Below are 18,604 nucleotides of genomic sequence, written 5' to 3'. Positions count from 1 at the left end.
AAACAAATACTCCAGGACTTCCACCCTGATTCTCATTTAAAACTTACCATTTGGCCTGATTATACAGGTAAACTGGTATTCCAGATAAATGTGAATTGCAACGTTTCTCTGTACATTTCTTTAAAAAATGCACGTGTTGTGATGAGCACTGGGTGTCATACACAACTAATGAATCATGGAACACTACATCAAAAACTATTGATGTACTGTATGGTGGCTAGCTGAACATAATAAAAAAAAACAGTATTCATAGATTAAATGAAGAGAGGTGATAGAGGAGGCCTCCCATAGAAAGTACTGTGACCCAAGACCAGGGGGAAAATAACAGACATGGTGCCTCTTGTCCTCACTTCCCCACTGTGCGATGTTCTCATTTTCTTACAGCTAGTATTAAGATCTTGAACCTGTATTTCTTTTGGGTGAACAGGAAGGGCTGTAGGGACGTGCCTCACCTCCTTTTGGCTTTGGAAGTGCCCCTGGGGGTAATGAGGGGCCGGGTGCAATGGGATGTTAATTAACTGAGCAATAAGATGGAGAAGAACCTGGCAGGATTAGGGTCAGGTGGATCATAGCCCCAGTCAGGCCTGCATTGTCCTGTCCCAACCACATCTTGTCACATAGGGCGGGTGCCCCTCTGTGAGACTCAAAGAGTTTTCAATTTGAAGAGTTTCCATGTCCTTACTCTACACTACGCAGAGCTTACAGATTGGTTTACCTTCCTAGAATGAAGAAATTCTGTGATTCACAGACTTTGGTTGTGAAACTGTCCTTCGTTGGGGAGGAAATTTGACAAATGAGAGGAAGTAGGGTTTATGGGCTAGGTAAGTGGGTTTAAGTCAGGCTGTTATGGGGGGAGGAGAGGGGTGCTGCAAATGATTAGGTGATGCTACAGAAAGGCTACACATTACAATGGAATTTGTATGCAAATTCCACATTCCACTGAGAAAATCAGAAAATGTCTGGACAAGTGCTATCATTCATGGTCTGTTTATCTTGATTGAGACCCTTGACCCCACCCCATGGTTTTCTGAGCAGCTTTGAAGCCAAGGATCTGCAGGTTGGCAAGAAAAATATGCTAAGGCAGTCTCTGTCCTAACATTCTGGCCCCAGCTTTCCCCTTCAGCCTCTGGCAGAAAAAGGCCTTTCTGGGCAAATTCAAATATGATTGTGTTGGTTTTCAGTCCTGATGATTTCCTTGGAGACCTTTTCTGAGTATTTTTCCAAGTACACGAAGGTCAGGGAGTGGGAGGGAGGCTCCAACGCTGGTTTGAGTGGCTGTTCTGCGCTGGGTGCTGCTGGACTTCCCGGAAAATGCTCTGTGGACCTTTGACCACTGTGGGGACTGACAGCTGTCTGCACTCATATATTTCACAAGGAGGATTTTGTTTTGTGCATAACATTTTAATTGAATTTTTAATTTTTGAATAACATACGCATATTGTCCAAAATTAAAAAACAGAAAGATATGTAGGTTTTGAGAAAGCAAGACTCCTTCAGTCTCCTCCTATCAGTTTCTTGAGAATCATTCCATAGATATTCTGTTAATACATAGCATATGCATATGTATTTATTCTTTTTTTAATATAAATGGCAGAATCATAAATACCTCTCTGAAAACTTAGACCTAATATTTTAAGATGCCAAAAGCCGAAAACAAAGCATGGATACACTTTTTTCATATAATTGACACAAAAAGTAACCATACAGTTATGTGTTAAGGATAAGGCTTAAAGGTGGGGGACAATGTGTGTATGCACCCATACAGCTTGCCTGTCTTTCCTAATGACATTTTTTAATTCTTGTTAAAATTCACATACATGGAAAATTAAAACCTGGTCTTAGGGACTCCTGGGTGGCTCAGTCGGTTAAGCAGCTACCTTCAGCTCAGGTCATGATCCCAGGGTCCTGGGATCGAGCCCCGCATCGGGCTCCCTGCTCAGCAGGAAGCCTGCTTCTCCCTCACCCACTCCTCCCTCACCCACTCCCCCTGCTTGTGTTCCCTCTGCTTGTGCTCTCTGTCAAATAAATAAAATCTTAAAAAAAAGAAAAAAACAAAAACCTGGGCCTAGAGTGCATTGACTATTTAATAGCTAAATTGGTTTATTCCTGTTAGAAAGTATTTATTTGGTGTGGTGGTTGGTACAAAGCCCTGCTTGATATTTTAGGTGCTGGTGACAAGGGAGCTGCTATTGGAAAGTCTCCTATGTGGAATTATGTAAGGAGAAATTGTTCATTCTGAATTCTTTGAAGAGGAACAGCATGAGATCCACCTGTGGATTCTTAGAGAGTGGTGCCGAAGTCACTGAAACTCTGTTCTTGGTACATTAGAACCAGGGCATTATGCAATGCTCAGAGGCAGTGGAATAAACAAAGTCAAAAGCAGGCATTTATTCCGTAAGAAAAGAAATTATTGCTTGAATTCCAGAAGGACTACTTAAGGACTTCTGTGGCTGGGGGTGCATAAGAATGCACAGTGACTGACTGTAGGCAAGCATTTGGAGAATGACACACTGTCTCTTTCTCTTTCTGTCTCATTTCCTCCCTGGTTAGTTTCATGACCATTCACATTAAGGAAGGCAGTTACTGGAATTGGGCCTGTTTACAGGAGGAAGCTGTTTTTGTCAGGTTGGAAGGAAGAGAAGAATGTGCACTGCTGTGGGGTTTGCTCTGGAGTAAATGGGAAGCATTTCAGAAGCATGGCCAAGAACCCACCCTACTCTTGATGACTCAAGAGTGTCCATTAGTGTGTCCTTGGTGTACAGAGGACTGCTCTTTTGTTTAACTCACTTTGTTCCCAAAAGAAGGTAAATAAGAAAAAGTCAAGCTTGAGAAGCAAGACTTTATCCTATAGTGCTTCTGTCCTCAAATGGTGTTCTCCTCATATGTGTGGCTCTATGTCCACATTTCCCTTTTCTTATAGGACAGCAGTCATGAATTAGGACTGACCCTAATATAGCATGTATTCATCTTAACTTGATTACATATTAAAACCCTATTTCCGAATAAGATCACGTTCACAGGTATCAGGGGTTAGGACTTCAACTATCTTTTTAGAGGACACAGTTCAATTCACAACACTCATTTTCCCATCTCCCTCCTGTACTAGCTTCTTACCATATCTCCCTGTTTCCAGGGTTTTCCCTCTGACCTAGCCACCATATCAATAATTATCTTTCTATAATGTAGGAAAGATCATATTATTCATTACTCTATTATTCCTAAAGGTTAAACTCTTGATTTGACAGATAAAGCCCTTCACAGACCATTCTCATTTGGGAGCTAGACCTTTTGTCCTCATGATATAATATGGAACAGGGATCCCTCTTAAACAAGATCTTAACTGAAGTTGGCCTTGTTGAATTGTGTGCCTACCAGGCACTGCTAGTCAATCCCAGCTGGTAATGGGTTCTCAATCACCCTCTCCTAAGAAGGCTTTGGGAAGTGATTGGATTTCTTGTACGATTGCTCCTAAGGATGCGGTACTTGCATATCTCCCCAGATACTGGTTTATTGAACTTTCACTTACAGTTCCTAAACTTTCAATGGAAGAAGGTAAGATTGTCTGTCAAAAGGCAGTTGGATGACATTTACTCATGAAACATATTTACAAAACTGTCTTCTCTTTCCTTAACCTAGTCTGGCAAAATGACACATCTCTTGTGAACTTACTTCTTGTGAACGCATATGGAGTGGGAAGGTGGGATGGAGGGTAAAAGTGTTTTCATTGAGGATAAAGAAGGATTAATGAGAGTAATATTTACATAGAGTTCAGTAGGATTAAAACAAAGTGAAGCATCCTCTTAGCTAGTTTGCCATTTTAGTGACTGCTGTATATAGATTTTTCTCTGATATAGTAACAATAAAATCAGACAATTCTAAGATTTAAGTGGCTGAATCCCTGAGAAGATCCTAAAGGAGCCAGACATTTGCCCAAGTAGTTAAATTTTTACCAGAATGATGTATCTTTATGCAGAAGGGCAGAGAAAGAACCATGTAAGGTCATTTGTGTCTGGAAACTGTCTTTCAGTATAAGTGCTATACCTGTAGCAGGTCTGTACTTGGCCCAGTGGGGAAGTGTAGAATCTGGAATTAGACAGACTGGGTTCTAACCATTCAATTTAAAGCCATGTAGCCTCAGGCAAGTGATCTGTGCATGCCTCAGATTCCTAAGCTGCTTGAAAAGCATTTGGTACAATTCCTGGCAAAGAGTAATGCTCAGAAGTCAGATTTTGTTGTTATTATATGAATGACCTCAAATAGGGTGTCACCTGCATCCAAGGGCTTTTATTATTCCTTCTTAATTATCAAAGTGTCCTAATGGGAATGCTGGTTAAAACTGCATCTTTTATTTATTTATGTATTTATTTATTTATTTAAGATTTTATTTATTTATTTGAGAGAGAGAGAATGAGAGATAGAGAGCACGAGAGGGAAGAGGGTCAGAGGGAGAAGCAGACTCCCTGCCGAGCAGGGAGCCCGATGTGGGACTCGATCCCGGGACTCCAGGATCATGACCTGAGCCGAAGGCAGTCGCCCAACCAACTGAGCCACCCAGGCGCCCAAAACTGCATCTTTTATTACAACTGATACTTTACACCGTTCGGTGAAGGCCTTTTTGTAAGTAGTCTTTTAAGTGACACAAAGGAAAAAACATCAAAGTTAGCAGAGGAGTTTTAGAGAAAAATATAGGTCATGTATTATTTAAGACTTAAACCAATATTTTACTAAGAGAAAGCAGAATTTTAAAAAATATATTTTATTTATTTTTTTGAGGGGGGTGGGGAAGGAGCAGAGGGAAAGGGACAAGCAGAAGCTGTGCTGAGCAAGAGTCCAACACTTAAACCGACTGAGCCACCGAGGCACGCCACAAAAGCAGAATTATTTGGTGTAAATACCACAGAAATGTAAAGGGAACAGAATAAACTCAGAATGAGGCAAGTATTATAATTGGGCAATTCTAACAAAGCCAAAAAAAAGAAGAGCCAAAAAAGAAAAATTAAGAGGAACCAAACTGGAGGGTAATTGAGTGCTGTTTTGGGATTTTTGAGATTTCTGCATACAGTACTTAGTATTGCGGGGGAATTGATTCTTATATTTTCATATATATATTTAAAGAAAACAAAGGTCTTAAACTAGAATTGGAGCTCTCTTTTGAGATGTTTTCTGTCTGTAATATTTCTCTCTTTCTTATAATCAGGTGAAAATGAAATCCTTACAACTCTGCATGCCATTTCCAGCAAAAACCAGATCTGGAGATCGTATATGGGCATGGGCTATTATAACTGCTTCGTGCCACAGACGATTCTGCGGAATTTACTGGAGAATGCAGGATGGTAATGTATTATTAGATTGAAAACAAGAGTACTATGTTTTGATTTGCATGATTCTCCCAGTTTCCCCACACCTCCTTCCCCCTTGGAGTGTCAGAACTTACACACTGACACCTACACTCCTGTGTTGTCTCTGACCTCCAGGAACCTACTTGGTTTTCTCTGACTTGGGAAATTTCCTTACTCAAATATAGAGGAAATACAGAGTTTCTTTCCACTTTTATTCCCATAAAAAATTTTAGAGCTCTAGAATGTGGATGCTGGTAATCTCGTCCTCTCTAATTTAATGTCTATTCTGTCTTTGTAAGCATATTGAGCAAGATGTCAACTTGTAGGTGGGCAGATTCAGGGCTTTATTCTTTGGAGACACTGGGATTTTAAGGCTGTGTCTTTTTTTTTTTTTTTTTTTTAAGGTTATGTCTGAGCTTACTCAGTGAGTCAGAATCTTAGTCCATTATCTTCTCAGGATTTTAGGAGTATACTTTATCACCCCCCTCCCCCTTATATTCTGGGTACATGACCAGTTGAAAAAGCAGATGTAGTATCAGGTAAATGGAGATTAAAATATCCGGTTTATTACTTAGCACTTTGTAGAGAAAGAGAACATATGTATTCTGTGAACAGGCTCTTCTAGAAACAGCAAAAGGAGGGGCTGAGCTGCACGTCCTCAGGTGTGTGTTCTGTTCTCCTCTCACATCTCATACAGACAGTAGTTGGCTGTATGGTAGAAAGAACAAAACAGAGGTTCACATCTCAACACCTTGGATATTTTTGTCAGGGAGAAGTCCTGGCTCCAAAGACCAGCCCATCTGCTTCTCTGCCCATTGGGAAATATTGTCTGACTGTAGAGGAGGAAAGATGGGGATTCCTGGGCCTTTCTTTTTCTTGTTTTTGGATCAGCATCACTGTATACACCAGCATCTTTAAATTGAAACTTTATTTCAATTGAGAACTTAGTCTCAAAAGGAATGTGTGCACTTATTTCTAGCATAGAAATGGAGTGGGGAGGCAGTAATTCCTAGATGCCTTTTTCTTTCACTTAGTTGGTATAAGAAATAACTATTATTTTTAACTATGCAAGCATGTATAACAAGTATGCAGATGCCATTTATTTGGTCCATAAATACAGTATAGTAGTATTCGAGTTTTACAAAACATCAAATATTATAAATAACCTGAAACTATAACAATACATAAAAATTAGCATCTTACACGGATATACCAGGCGGTGTAAGCTGGAAAGTTGAGTAAATTAACATTGTTTTACATTAATATACACAGTGCCACTTAATATTTATTTATTTATTCAAGATTTTATTTATTTTAGAGAGAGATAGAGAGCATGAGTGGGGGAGGGGCAGAGGGAGAGGGAGAGAGAATCGCAAGCAGACTACACACTGAGCACAGAGCCCACCACGGGGCTTGATCCCAGGACCCTGAGGTCATTACTTGACCTGAAATCGAGAGTTGGATGCTCACCCAACTGAACCACCCAGACACCGCAGTGCCAGTTAACATTTAAAAACAAGTTTCAATGCATAGCACTTGATATAAGAAGTAACTTTAATTTCTAGTACAACCAATATTATGTGAGGACAGAATAGGCAATTGCCTCTGTAATTCAAAGGTATTTAGAGCAAGTTGTAAAGATTGTCTTTCAGGTTAGCATATATTAAAAAATCAACGTAGTAAAGGGAAGGTAGGCTTCTCTATGGGAAATCATAAATTGCCCCCACATGAGCTTTTGAAATACCCAAGTACATCCTCCACCGCAATAAATCTTAAAAAATTGCTGAACGCTTTGCATCTTTTGTAAAATATTTTATTTAATAAATTTTGTTAGATTTCATTTGAATTCTCAGTGATCAGAATTCTTATAAATAATTGCCTTATATGAGGCTCTCCATTATACCTTCATAAGACAGACTATTGAGACATCCATTAGTCCATTTTTTTTTACCTTAAAAACAGAAAATAGGAAAGTACCTGTGCAAAAAACTCAAAGCTGCCCCAAAATTTTACTGTTTTGTTCTAGTCAACACCTAAAGATAGGGCCCTCTCAGCCTCTGTGCAGGGTAGGAGCCTAACTTCTATGAGCACCAATTAGCAAACCCAGATGAATTTTATATTCCTTCCTAATTTTTGTAATTTTTCATTTCCCTGATTCCACTGAGCTCCTACTTACCCCCTCCCTGCTCCCTCATTGTCTCCTTAAAATATCAAGCTATCTCTAATACACACACACACACACACACACACACACACACACTCTCACTAATATGCAGACTCATCTAGGAATACGAACTTTTTGACAATTTTGGCATTTTTTAAAAAGATTTTATTTATTTATTTGAGAGAGAGTGAGTATGAGAGGGAGGGGAGGAGCAGAGGGAGAAGCCAACTGCCCGCTGAGCGAGGAGCCTGACATGGGGCTCGATCCCAGGACCCTGAGATCATGACCTGAGCTGAAGGCAGACGCTTAACCGACTGAGCCAGTCAGGTGCCCTCAATTTTGGCATTTTGAAAAGTAAACCTGATACCCTATTTAATCTCAAACTTTGCACAAAGTGTTCTTAGTACAGGAATAAACCCACTGTGGCGACTATTTATGACATGTGAACTTATATTCATTTACCATCATACCACCCACAAGCATAACTGGTTTCTGTGCCTTTGAGTCTGTGAGGAGTTGATGTGTTTGGCCATCAATTCAGACCGTCCTCATCTGCTGTCTCAAGTCCAGACCTGTAGTTCTGAGGCACAAAGCATTTGTCTAGGGTAGGACGGTGGTCAGCCTGGATGAATGGGAAGCAAAGCAGTCCTGGTTGACCAGAGTGCTTTGTCCTGGATGAAGTTGCTCATGTCTCATCATTACAGGAGCCAGATCTGTTGGCCTAATCACTCCTACCTTGCCATCCCTGGCCAGAGCTTTTAGTTTCAATATGCTTCATTTCTTAATTAGTAAGAGAGAGGAAAGAACCCTCAAAGAACTAGTTTTTTTGCTTTGGGTGTGTGTGCAATATATTTGCTTTGCTGAGGCTTCTTTCCCACTGTGGTACTGATAAAAGTTTGCATGGTTGAACTCCCAAGTTTGATTTCAAAAGGGAATGGCCTTTCTCCTTACAAAATAAGCCTCAGAAGCACATGAATGAGCTGCAGCATTTTAGCTGTCTGAATACTGGCCTGCGGCCTTCACTCTTGGTGGCCATAGAGAATATTCACCATATTGCTTCCTGGCTGTGAGTGGATGTGTTAATTTACTTTAGGAGCTGCCAGCATTTTGAGAGGAAGACAATGTTGTTTTTGCTTTTCAGTCCTGGTTTTTGGGAGCATTTTAAATATTGTTCCTTTCCATTAACTGAAAGTTGATTTGAACCAGAGGGTAATACTGTACCTCACCAGCACTGATAGGGACGACTGTGCACATGAGGGTAAAGAGATTTCACAGTATCACCCTTCTGTTCTGAATGGTTTCCGTAGAGACAGAACCAACAAATTCCGGTGACGTGAGGTGAAAATAAATGGACAACATAGCTTCAAAAGAATACAAACATTTGGGCTCTTACAAGAAAATTTGCATCAGGTCCAGAATTTTATTTTATGGGGCCCGCTGTTACAAAACTTTGACTGCTGATGGTATCAGTATTTAATATAAAAAGACTTAACATTTTCTTTGTGGCTATTTCTGTTTTGTGTAACTTTGGCACTGGGATTAAAATGAGAGAATTTTATGAATGTCCTACTGCAATACCTCATTCTTTCTCAATCTCACAAGAAAGTCACAGCCCAAAAGTCATAGAAAATACTGATTATTTTGGGATAAATGTTAATGCCTTGTTGAAGATATCAAGCATCCTGTTTGAGCCTGACAAAATGCCTTCTTGGATCTACAGATGCTTTAAAAATATATTAAAATACATCTAGAAATAGAAATGAGTTAAATAGTCAGTTGAAATATAGAAAATGTAGGGATGCCTGGCTGTCTTAGTTGGTGGAGCATGTGACTCTTGGTCTTGGCATTGGGAGTTTGAACCCCATGTTGGATGTAGAGATTATTTAAAAATAAAATCTTTTTTAAGAAAAGAAATATAGAAAATGGAGATTACAGACACACTTTCTTAATCACCACATTTTGCCTAATTGAGTCAACTAAACTTTTGCATACATGACAGCCGGCCCTCCATTAGCATTTTTCTCCTGAAATGAGGGTTAGTTAGTGTCCTTGGGCCTCAGGCTCACTGGCTTGAGTTTTTTAATAGAGGCTTGTTAAGACCTTTAATAGCTGATATTTTAGTGGTGTAGAAAATGTGTAGACTGTAAGTAAAAGAAGTGGGATCATATGTTTATTTTTGCAAGAAAACAATTACAAAACTCTCTACCTTTAGAAAGGCTAATCAGCATCAGCCGAAGTTTGGGCTTATGAAAGTGTTGAGCAAGGTGAGAAAGGTTGGCAAGGGAAGAGAATATTAAATCTCAAAAGTCTGTTATCAAAGGAAAAATGCAGTCTCAGGTATGGAGGACTGTGCTTGGGAGGTTTGGATTTTTTCCTGTAGGTAATGGGGAGCCATCTCCAATTAAGCAGGGAAGTAAATACTACACACTTCTGCACCACAGATATTCAGTAAGTTCCTATTTTAAGCACAGCATTAGGGCAGTAAGGCAACAAAGATAAAGGGGTGGATATGGGACATTGGAAGGAAGACTCGTGGGAATTGATCATGATTTGGTCTCAAAAGAATTGCAGTTTCCTCCTTGAGAATTGGCACAGCTTTGAAGGAATAAGAATTTTTAGGAAGAGAAACTAGTTTGTTTGGGGATCTAGTTGGAGGAAGAATAGGCAATGTGAAGCTGACATGAGATGTGATAAATTTTCAGAAAAAAACCCTTTCCAAATACAAATATCTAATAATATCTGAACAGAACTATGAGTGAATCCTCTTAAAGATCAAAATAGAGGGGGGAAAAAAACCTTTTTTTTTTTAAGATTTTCTTTATTTATTTAATTGACAGAGAGAGAGATAGCGAGAGAGGGAACACAGGTGGGAGAGGGAGAAGCAGACCCCCTGCTGAGCAGGGGGCCTGATGTGGGGCTCGATCCCAGGACCCTGGGATCATGACCTGAGCCGAAGGCAGTCGCTTAACCAACTAAGCCACCCAGGCGCTCCCCCGCCTTTTTAAAAAAACAAACAAACAAACAAAAAAAACCTTTTTAAGACAACTAATATTTGGGCAGGATTTTACCGTTCCAAATGCTTTATATATATTAATGTCCTTTGAGTGCTAGGAACCTATGATATAGGTGATGTTATCCTCATTGATCACCAGGAGAAATTGGAAGAGAGAGATTTAGTTACTTGTCCCAATTCACAGATAGTACATTAAAGAATTAAGGTTGAAACCCAGGGCTTCTTAGTACTAGTATCATGATAATGCAGGGAAATCTGTGAATCACTATACTACTTAAGAGAGTACATATAGGGTATGATCTTTCTGGAGAGGAACATGGCAATATCTGAGAACCTTAAAATTAATTATCATATACAATTCAGAATTCCACTTCCAGGAATTTATCTGAAGGAAATAAGACAAAGAGAAGGCTGTTCACTGTTACCCTAGTTCTGATATTTAAAACCAAAAGTAATATTTAATTTGAGGGGACTTAAATTATGGTAAATAAGATGATTTAATGCCACATAACAATTAAAATTATGTTGTGGAACAGTATTAAAGTTATTAGAAATTGTCCATGGCATAATGTTAAGAAATAAAATCAGGGCAGAAGACTTTATACATAGAGTATAATCTTATTTTAAATATAAATATGATTATGATGTAGAAAAGAGTAAATTAATTAGCTTGATAGTGGTAATCATCTAACAAAATATGTATATCAAATCTATTTTATTTTATTTTATTTTATTTTATTATTTTATTTTATTATTATTTTATTTTATTTTATTTTATTATTATTTTATTTTATTTATTTTATTTTATTTTATTTTATTATTTTATTTTATTTTAATTTTAATTTTATTTTATTTTATTTTATTTTATCTTACCTTATCTTATTAAGTAGACTCCACACCCAATGTGGGGCTTGAACACACTACCCTAAAATTAAGTCGGATGCTCTACTGACGAGCCACCCAGGTGCCCTTGTACATTTTAAATATATATTGTTTTGTTGATTATCTCAATAAAGCTGGAGAAAAAAAGGATCATAAAGTCACAAATCAACAAGAGGCAGACAGCACAACAGAAAAATGGGCAGCATAGTTGAGTGTGTCTGTCACAAAAGAGAAAAAAAACATTGAAAAGAAATGCATGTAAATGATAACTGTGGTTATCTTGGAGTTTTGGGATAATGGGTAATTTTGTTGTCTCCAAAGTTATCTGAGTTTTCCAACTTTTACAATAAACAGGTGTAAGATAATCAGAAAAAGGTTGTAAATAAGTTCCTGACACAGAAAATGGTTAATAAATGGTAGCTGAGGTCTTTTACATTCAGAATACAATAAAAAGAAAGTAAAAATTACTTTTAATCTTGCCACCGAGAAAAAACACTGTTTACACTTTGGTTCATTTGTTTTTACAAATTTACAAAAATGGGATCATGGTATTTGACACTGTACTTTTTAAATATATATGTCATGGGCGCCTGGGTGGCTCAGATGGTTAAGCGTCTGCCTTCGGCTCAGGTCATGATCCCAGAGTCCTGGGATCGAGTCCCGCATCGGGCTCCCTGCTCCTTGGGAGCCTGCTTCTCCCTCTGCTTCTCTCTCTCTCTGTCTCTCATGAATAAATAAATAAAAATCTTAAAAAAAAAATAAATATATATGTCAGGAGCATCTCCATGTCAGAAATTATTCTTTTATACATCATTTTCAGTAAATGTGTAGTATTATGTATGCATGGTGTCTATTTAATTGTTTTCTTTTCGATGGACACTTAGTTTTGTTGCTCTTTTTTTGTTGTTGTTATTACTAATTTTTCAGTATTCCATGCTGTGATGAATTCTCTGGAGTATTGCTCTCTCTATTCCTATTGTATTTTCTGTGTCTATGGGTATACTGAATCTTTCCCATTTATTGGATGGACTAGCTAATATGTTTATGCTCGGGTGTGTGCATGAGCAAGTTTGTGTATCTGTCTATATGTAAAATAATGACTCTGAGTAAAATGAAAGCTTCATGTTAGCCAGGCCATCTAAGCATGTCTTTGTGGTGTCAGGCTATGCTGTGTGTGAAAGTGATGTGAGGTCACAATTGCTCCTTGTCTTTGCCTTTTGTATGACCCCATTTCTACTTGGATTCCTTTTCTACTTTGCCTACAACATGTATTGTGTGCCTCATTCATTCCAGTTCACTACCCACTTAGAATTTGGCAAACTGATTTACAGTTGCTAAGCCAGGCTGTTCAAGGAGTTAACTGAAGCAAAAATGTACTCTGCTGTAACACACACACACATACACACACAAAACTATGCCAATAAAGTTTCGGGAAGATTATTTCGAAGTCTTGACATTTTACTGCTTGGTAAGGCAAGTTCCCCCACCCACTCCCCCTCAAATATATGAAGTATTAATTTCAAAGCCTTCAAAAAGGAAAGAGAAAGGATGGAAACATCCTGCACATGATTACCAGAGCAAGACAGAAAGGGATAGGGCTTGGAAAAAAAAAAAAAAAAAAAGCCTAAATTTTTTCCTAATACTTTTCTGGCTTAGAAGAACAAAAACAATAGAATTATGAAACCATGGCAGTCACATGTGGGAGCATGGATCCCAATCTGACCCACTTTGGTAGGGTGAATGGATTCTTGGTAAAAAGATAGCAGCTGTGTCACAAGTCCTCAGTCACCCTCTATCATACCACCTGATTTTATTTTCTTTAAAACATTTATCATTCTGAAATGATTTCACTTATTTATTGTCTCTTTTTCCCCATTACAGTATACTCTTGAGATCAGGGACTGTTATCCATTTGCTTATGATGTATCATCAGCAGAACCTATCCTAGTTCTTGGCACTTACAGGCATGCAGTAATATTTGTAGGATGAGTGAATGAAGGAATGAAAAAAAAAAGGATGAAGGCACAAAGTGTGTTAACTCAAATACTTAAAGAAATATTTGTGGCTAATAACTAGAGGATATAATATTAAAACTCATGCCTATACTGCCTTCTAACCATTTATATCCTTGAATTTTGAGTTAACTTCTGCAGACTCTTAATAACTGAATAGTCAGGATTCTTTTTTTTTTTAAGATTTTATTTATTCATTTGATACAGAGAGAGCACAAACGGGGAGCATCAGGCAGAGGGAGAGGGCGAAGCAGGCTTCCCGCCGAGCGGGGAGCCAGTTGTGGGGCTCAATCCCAGGACCCTGGGATCATACCTGAGCTGAAGGCTGACGCTTAACCGACTGAGCCCCCCAGGTGCCCCTGATTAGTCAGGATTCTTAAATAGACCTCTTGTTAATTTCCTAGGAGCACGTAGAATTTCTCCTCCTTAGTATTAAACAAAGATCCCCATAAAACAACAGTTTTGAGTATTAGATAGTAGATTCTTAGATGCTTTCCTATTGTGGACTGTGATTGAGATAGGCTTTTAGCTAGCAGAAAGATAACAGGAAGTAAAATTTCTGTTTATAATACCATAGGTAAGCTCAAGTGGATTTTAAGAACCAGCTTACAATAAAACACATACAATAAGGTTATTAAAATAGAAATGTAAGATTAAGAAGTACCTTAAAGAGATAGAAAGAAACATAAGTACTGAATATGCCCAAACAAAAGATAATATTGTTACTGTGATTTAAGTCTGAGCTTCCTTACTGATATATAATTCTCAAGGGAAGCTTACTGATAAACACAGTTCTCAAGACAGACTTAAGTTTCAGTTACTGAATTCCAAAGTGAAGACATTTTGTGCACTTTTCTGAATAGTGGAGTCACAGTTTGGACATGGCCTTTTGTGTCTTTCATAGGATCACCCAGTATACTCCATACCAGCCAGAAGTGTCTCAGGGGAGACTGGAGAGTTTACTAAACTACCAGACCATGGTGTGTGACATCACAGGCATGGACATGGCCAACGCGTCCCTGCTGGATGAGGCCACAGCGGCCGCAGAGGCAATGCAGCTATGCACCAGGTAAGAGGCCCACAGGGCGAGGGACATCCTCCAATGTCTCCCGCGGCCTGTGCAGTGCCCAGTGAATCACCTCCACACACACACACACACACACACACACACACACACACACACACACACACACACAGTAGCATTATACACACACACACACACACACACACACAGCATTATACCAGTCAGCTGAGAGAGAACAAAAAAATCTGAAAAAATAGTGCTTTTTACATAAGAAAAACATTTGGCTCTCCTCTCCTCATCCATAGTGTTAAGTTCAGGGATGTTACAGCAACTCTGAGATAGTATCAAGTTCTCCTCTCTCTGTGCCATCTTCAGTGTGAGGCCTTTGTCCTCATGGTCACAAGATGACTGCTGGGGCTTTAACTATGACCTCTGCACCCACGAAGAAGGAAAGGGCCAAGGGTGCTGCTAGCTAATTAAGTCCTCTTGAGTTTTTTGGCAACTTGCACTCAGAAACTTTATGCTTCATTGACCACCCGTACCTACAGTGACCTGGGGAAATGCAGTTTTTATTAGACGGGCACATTGCTGTGCCCTACATATTGGGATTCTATTACTATTGGTAAAGGGGAGAATGGATATTGGGTAAGAACTGGCAATCTGTAATTAATACACAAATGCCATCTTCTTTCATGAAGCATATTGTTTTAGGTTGTATTTAAATGTGTTATACCTTGTTTTCTTGTATTTAACAATACATTGGGAGAAGATTTGCTTTAGTCAGCTTTCTAGGACATGGCTTTTATTGACTACCTGGTAGTTCTCACCTGCATGAAAGTACCCCAATTTATGTAACCTCACCTCTATTGTTACACATTCACTTTGATACCATCTTTTCCTGTTACAGATGCTATTGTTTTACATCTTTAGAATCAATTTTGTCAAAAGTTCTGATGATCTCCTGAGGATGCATTTCTAGAAGTAGAATTGCTGGGTCATGGTATATAGTTAACAGTTGCTCTCCAGTTCCCCACCTTCCTTTGTTCTTGGCCTTGTGAGTACTTTTGAGCTTATCTTCCTGGTAGAGTTCACCTGGTAGAGTTCACATGTAGATGTCATCTGGTTGGGAAATCTGCCCATATTCATGGTGTGTCTGTGAGGTTTTGTGCCTCTGGCTCTGAATGCCCATGTAACTTTCTTTCTTGGCTTCCAGATACTTAGGGATGGTTAAATTGGTTCTGGTACCAAGTCCAGTGTGTGCATCGAGGTTTTCCCCACACCAACAAATAATTCTTTAACAGCAGCGTGGTGTCCAGGAGTTCAACTCAGTTCTGACACAATCTATCTGGAGATAGCATCAGATTCCAGGGGTTAAGGGTTCAGTCTTACGAGACTGCCCTGCCCCCGCCAACTCACTCCACCACACCCCACTTCATAGTCAGTGGCGAGCCCACATTATTTCCTTTGCTTCTGCGTGCCTGGCTATAAACCAGAGGTTTCCAGGACACCCTCCTCAAGTTCAGTTAATTTGCTAGAGCAACTCACAGAACTCAGAGAAACATTACTTACTAGATCACTGGTTTATTATTAAGGGGAAAAACAGGAATAGCCAAATGGGAGAGATACATAAGGCAAGGTATCTGGGAAAGGCGTGGAGCATCCATGCTCTCTTAGTGTACACCATTCGCCTCCAATCTCCACCCATTCATCAACCCGAAGTTCTCCAAATGCCGTCCATTATGGTTTTTTATGGAGGCTTCATTACATAGGCAAAATTGATTAAATCATTGGCAATTGGCTGTTGATTTGACCTCCAACCCCTCTTCCTTCTGAGGTCGGAGGTGGGACTAAAAGTTCTAGCCCTCTAATCATAGGGTTGGCTCCATTGGCAACCAAACCCCATCCATGGACATTCTCCAAAAGTCACCTAATTAACATAAAAAAAGACATCTTCATTCTCCACAGTTAGGAAGTTTGGGGAGCTATGAGCCAAGAACTGTGGAGGAAGACTAAATATAAATGAAAATATGAAATATTTTGATATTTGATACATTAAAAATTTGGTCATGACCAAATATATATTTCTTATAAATCACAACATTGCCATAGTGAACCCCAAACTTGCTTAGCAGGTATGAAAACCTCTAAATTTCCAGCCACAGGTTATTCTGCTTCCCAAGCAGCCTTAGAGGTGGGCTTAGGCTCTTCCTCCTGATCCTGGGTAGACAGCCAGAAAGGAATGTTTCTCTATTCTTAGCTTTTCACATTTTCATCTTATCTCATCCTTATCCACCTTCTTGCTGCTTTCTCATCTCCCCCTGCCTCTCTTTCTTAGAGCTTCCATTTCACACTTGGAGAAGCTGAGGCCTTTCTGGTTGAAGGTTCGGGGGTTTGGTCCTGAACTGATTTGAGTTAATGAGCTATAGCTCTGCAAATGCTTGATTTGCTCTGCAAATGCTAGATTTACTTCCTCTCTCTTAATTCTCATATCTTAATTTGACCTTTGAAAAGCAGCCTTGTGGTTTTTATCTTTGGAAAGATAAATAAAATAATAATAAATAAAAATTAAAATAGCAGTGTTTTTGTTTCCATCTTAGGTCATTTAGGCTCAGATGACTCTTTTCTCCCAATTTATTTAGATTCACACCGTGAAGAGAATTGTGCTTTGGATAATTAATAGCTTTTTTTAATCTATACAACTCTACCTAATCCTCTATTAAATTTATGTTTATTATAAAAATACCTGTTCAGAGTGGGAAAAATATGCAAACAGTAGAAAATATAATGAAATGAACATGCTGTTTCTCAGTCCTGTTCCATTGAGAAAGCTGTTGTTATTGTGTATCTTTCTGGGAAATTAAATGCATAGCACAATGTACATGTGTTCCCCACCCTTTTTACCCAGATGTGCTTATGATACATACACTGTTATGTATCCTGTTAAAAAACAAAATTCAACTGAGCATATTTGAAGATCTAATTGGCTTTATTATTAAACAATTCATAAATTGGGCAGCATTCTATCTAGCACGTAGAAAATCTCTCTGAGGAGTTGTACAAAATGAAAGGTTTTTTTTATAGGAAGGAGGGTGGGGCAAGAATGTGATAAGCAAAAGAAAAGAAAGATTTGTTTCAGGCAAGATTACCTTCCCTTAGGGAAAATGACAGGCGGTCTTATTATACAGATGACCTCTTCTAGCCTTTGGTGGATGGAGAAAGCTCATGTGACAGATTACCTCCTTTGTGCTTATCGGAAAATTCCTGACTCACAGGTTAAGACTACATTTCTGGAGGAGGTTGAAACTGCAGTTAGTTTAGGTATTAAGCCTTGGTTTGGTGACAGGGCCTAGCCCAAGAAACACCATTTTGGGCCTATGGTTTTCTTAACAATCTCCATCAGTTTCGTTTCCTGAAATCAGGAACTTTTAGAAAACTCCCAGCATTTAGGTCCTTTAGTAGCTGTGTGGTCCTGCCCATGTCACTTCTCTGAGTCCTTTTCATCCTCTGTCGAATGAGGACATTTGGTTTAGATAGGCTTCTTTGACAGTAAAATTCTCAGATGTTTTTTATTTCAAGAGTTAGTTTTTATTTCTACTTGTACCCCATCACTATTCTGTTTTTATTTCTTTTAACTTAGCATATTTTAAAAAAATTTAAGCCAGTTTAAGATTGATTTTGCTAAATGGGGTTGGAATGGTGTTTAAAAAAAAAAAAACACCCAAATTCAGCTGAGTACATTTGAAGATCTAATTGGCTTTATTCAATGATTCATGAATCAGGCAGCATCCCCTCTAGCAAATAGAAAGGAGCGACAAAGGGCTACAGAAAGGGAAATGATTTTTTTTAATATCTGATTTAATTTTATTTTTTTCAAGTTTTTATTTAAATTCCAGTTAGTTAAGATACAGTGTAATGTTAGTTTCAGGTGTAAAATTTAGTGATTCATCACTTACATACAATACCCAGTGCTCATCACAAGTGCCCTCCTTAATATCCATCATCTATTTAGCCCATTCTCCACCCACCGCTCCTCCAGCAACCCTCAGTTTGTTCTCTGTGGTTTAGAGTCTGTTTCTTGGTTTACTTCCCTTTTTTTTCTCCTACGTTCATCTGTTTTGTTTCTTAAATTCCACGAATGAGTGAAATCATATGGTATTTGTCTTTCGCTGG

The 18,604-nt window shown here is 38.8% G+C and overlaps 1 protein-coding gene across 1 annotated transcript in view; it reads left to right on the top strand.

Annotated features, from left to right (window-relative positions):
• Positions 1-18,604, top strand: part of GLDC (glycine decarboxylase) — a 98,626-nt gene that overhangs the window by 11,592 nt on the left and 68,430 nt on the right. Inside the window, exons 3-4 of the mRNA XM_028107310.2 lie at positions 5,198-5,333; positions 14,315-14,479. Coding sequence (XP_027963111.1) covers positions 5,198-5,333; positions 14,315-14,479 — 301 coding nt within the window. The remainder of the gene's footprint in view (positions 1-5,197; positions 5,334-14,314; positions 14,480-18,604) is intronic.

This window comes from Eumetopias jubatus, unplaced genomic scaffold (genome assembly GCF_037043125.1).
Source record: "Eumetopias jubatus isolate StellerSeaLion01/CBP00866 unplaced genomic scaffold, mEumJub1_p1.0 scaffold_15, whole genome shotgun sequence".
Lineage (NCBI taxonomy): Eukaryota > Metazoa > Chordata > Mammalia > Carnivora > Otariidae > Eumetopias > Eumetopias jubatus.
Note: the sequence above shows the minus strand (reverse complement) of the source record. Positions and strands in the feature narration are given on the sequence as shown.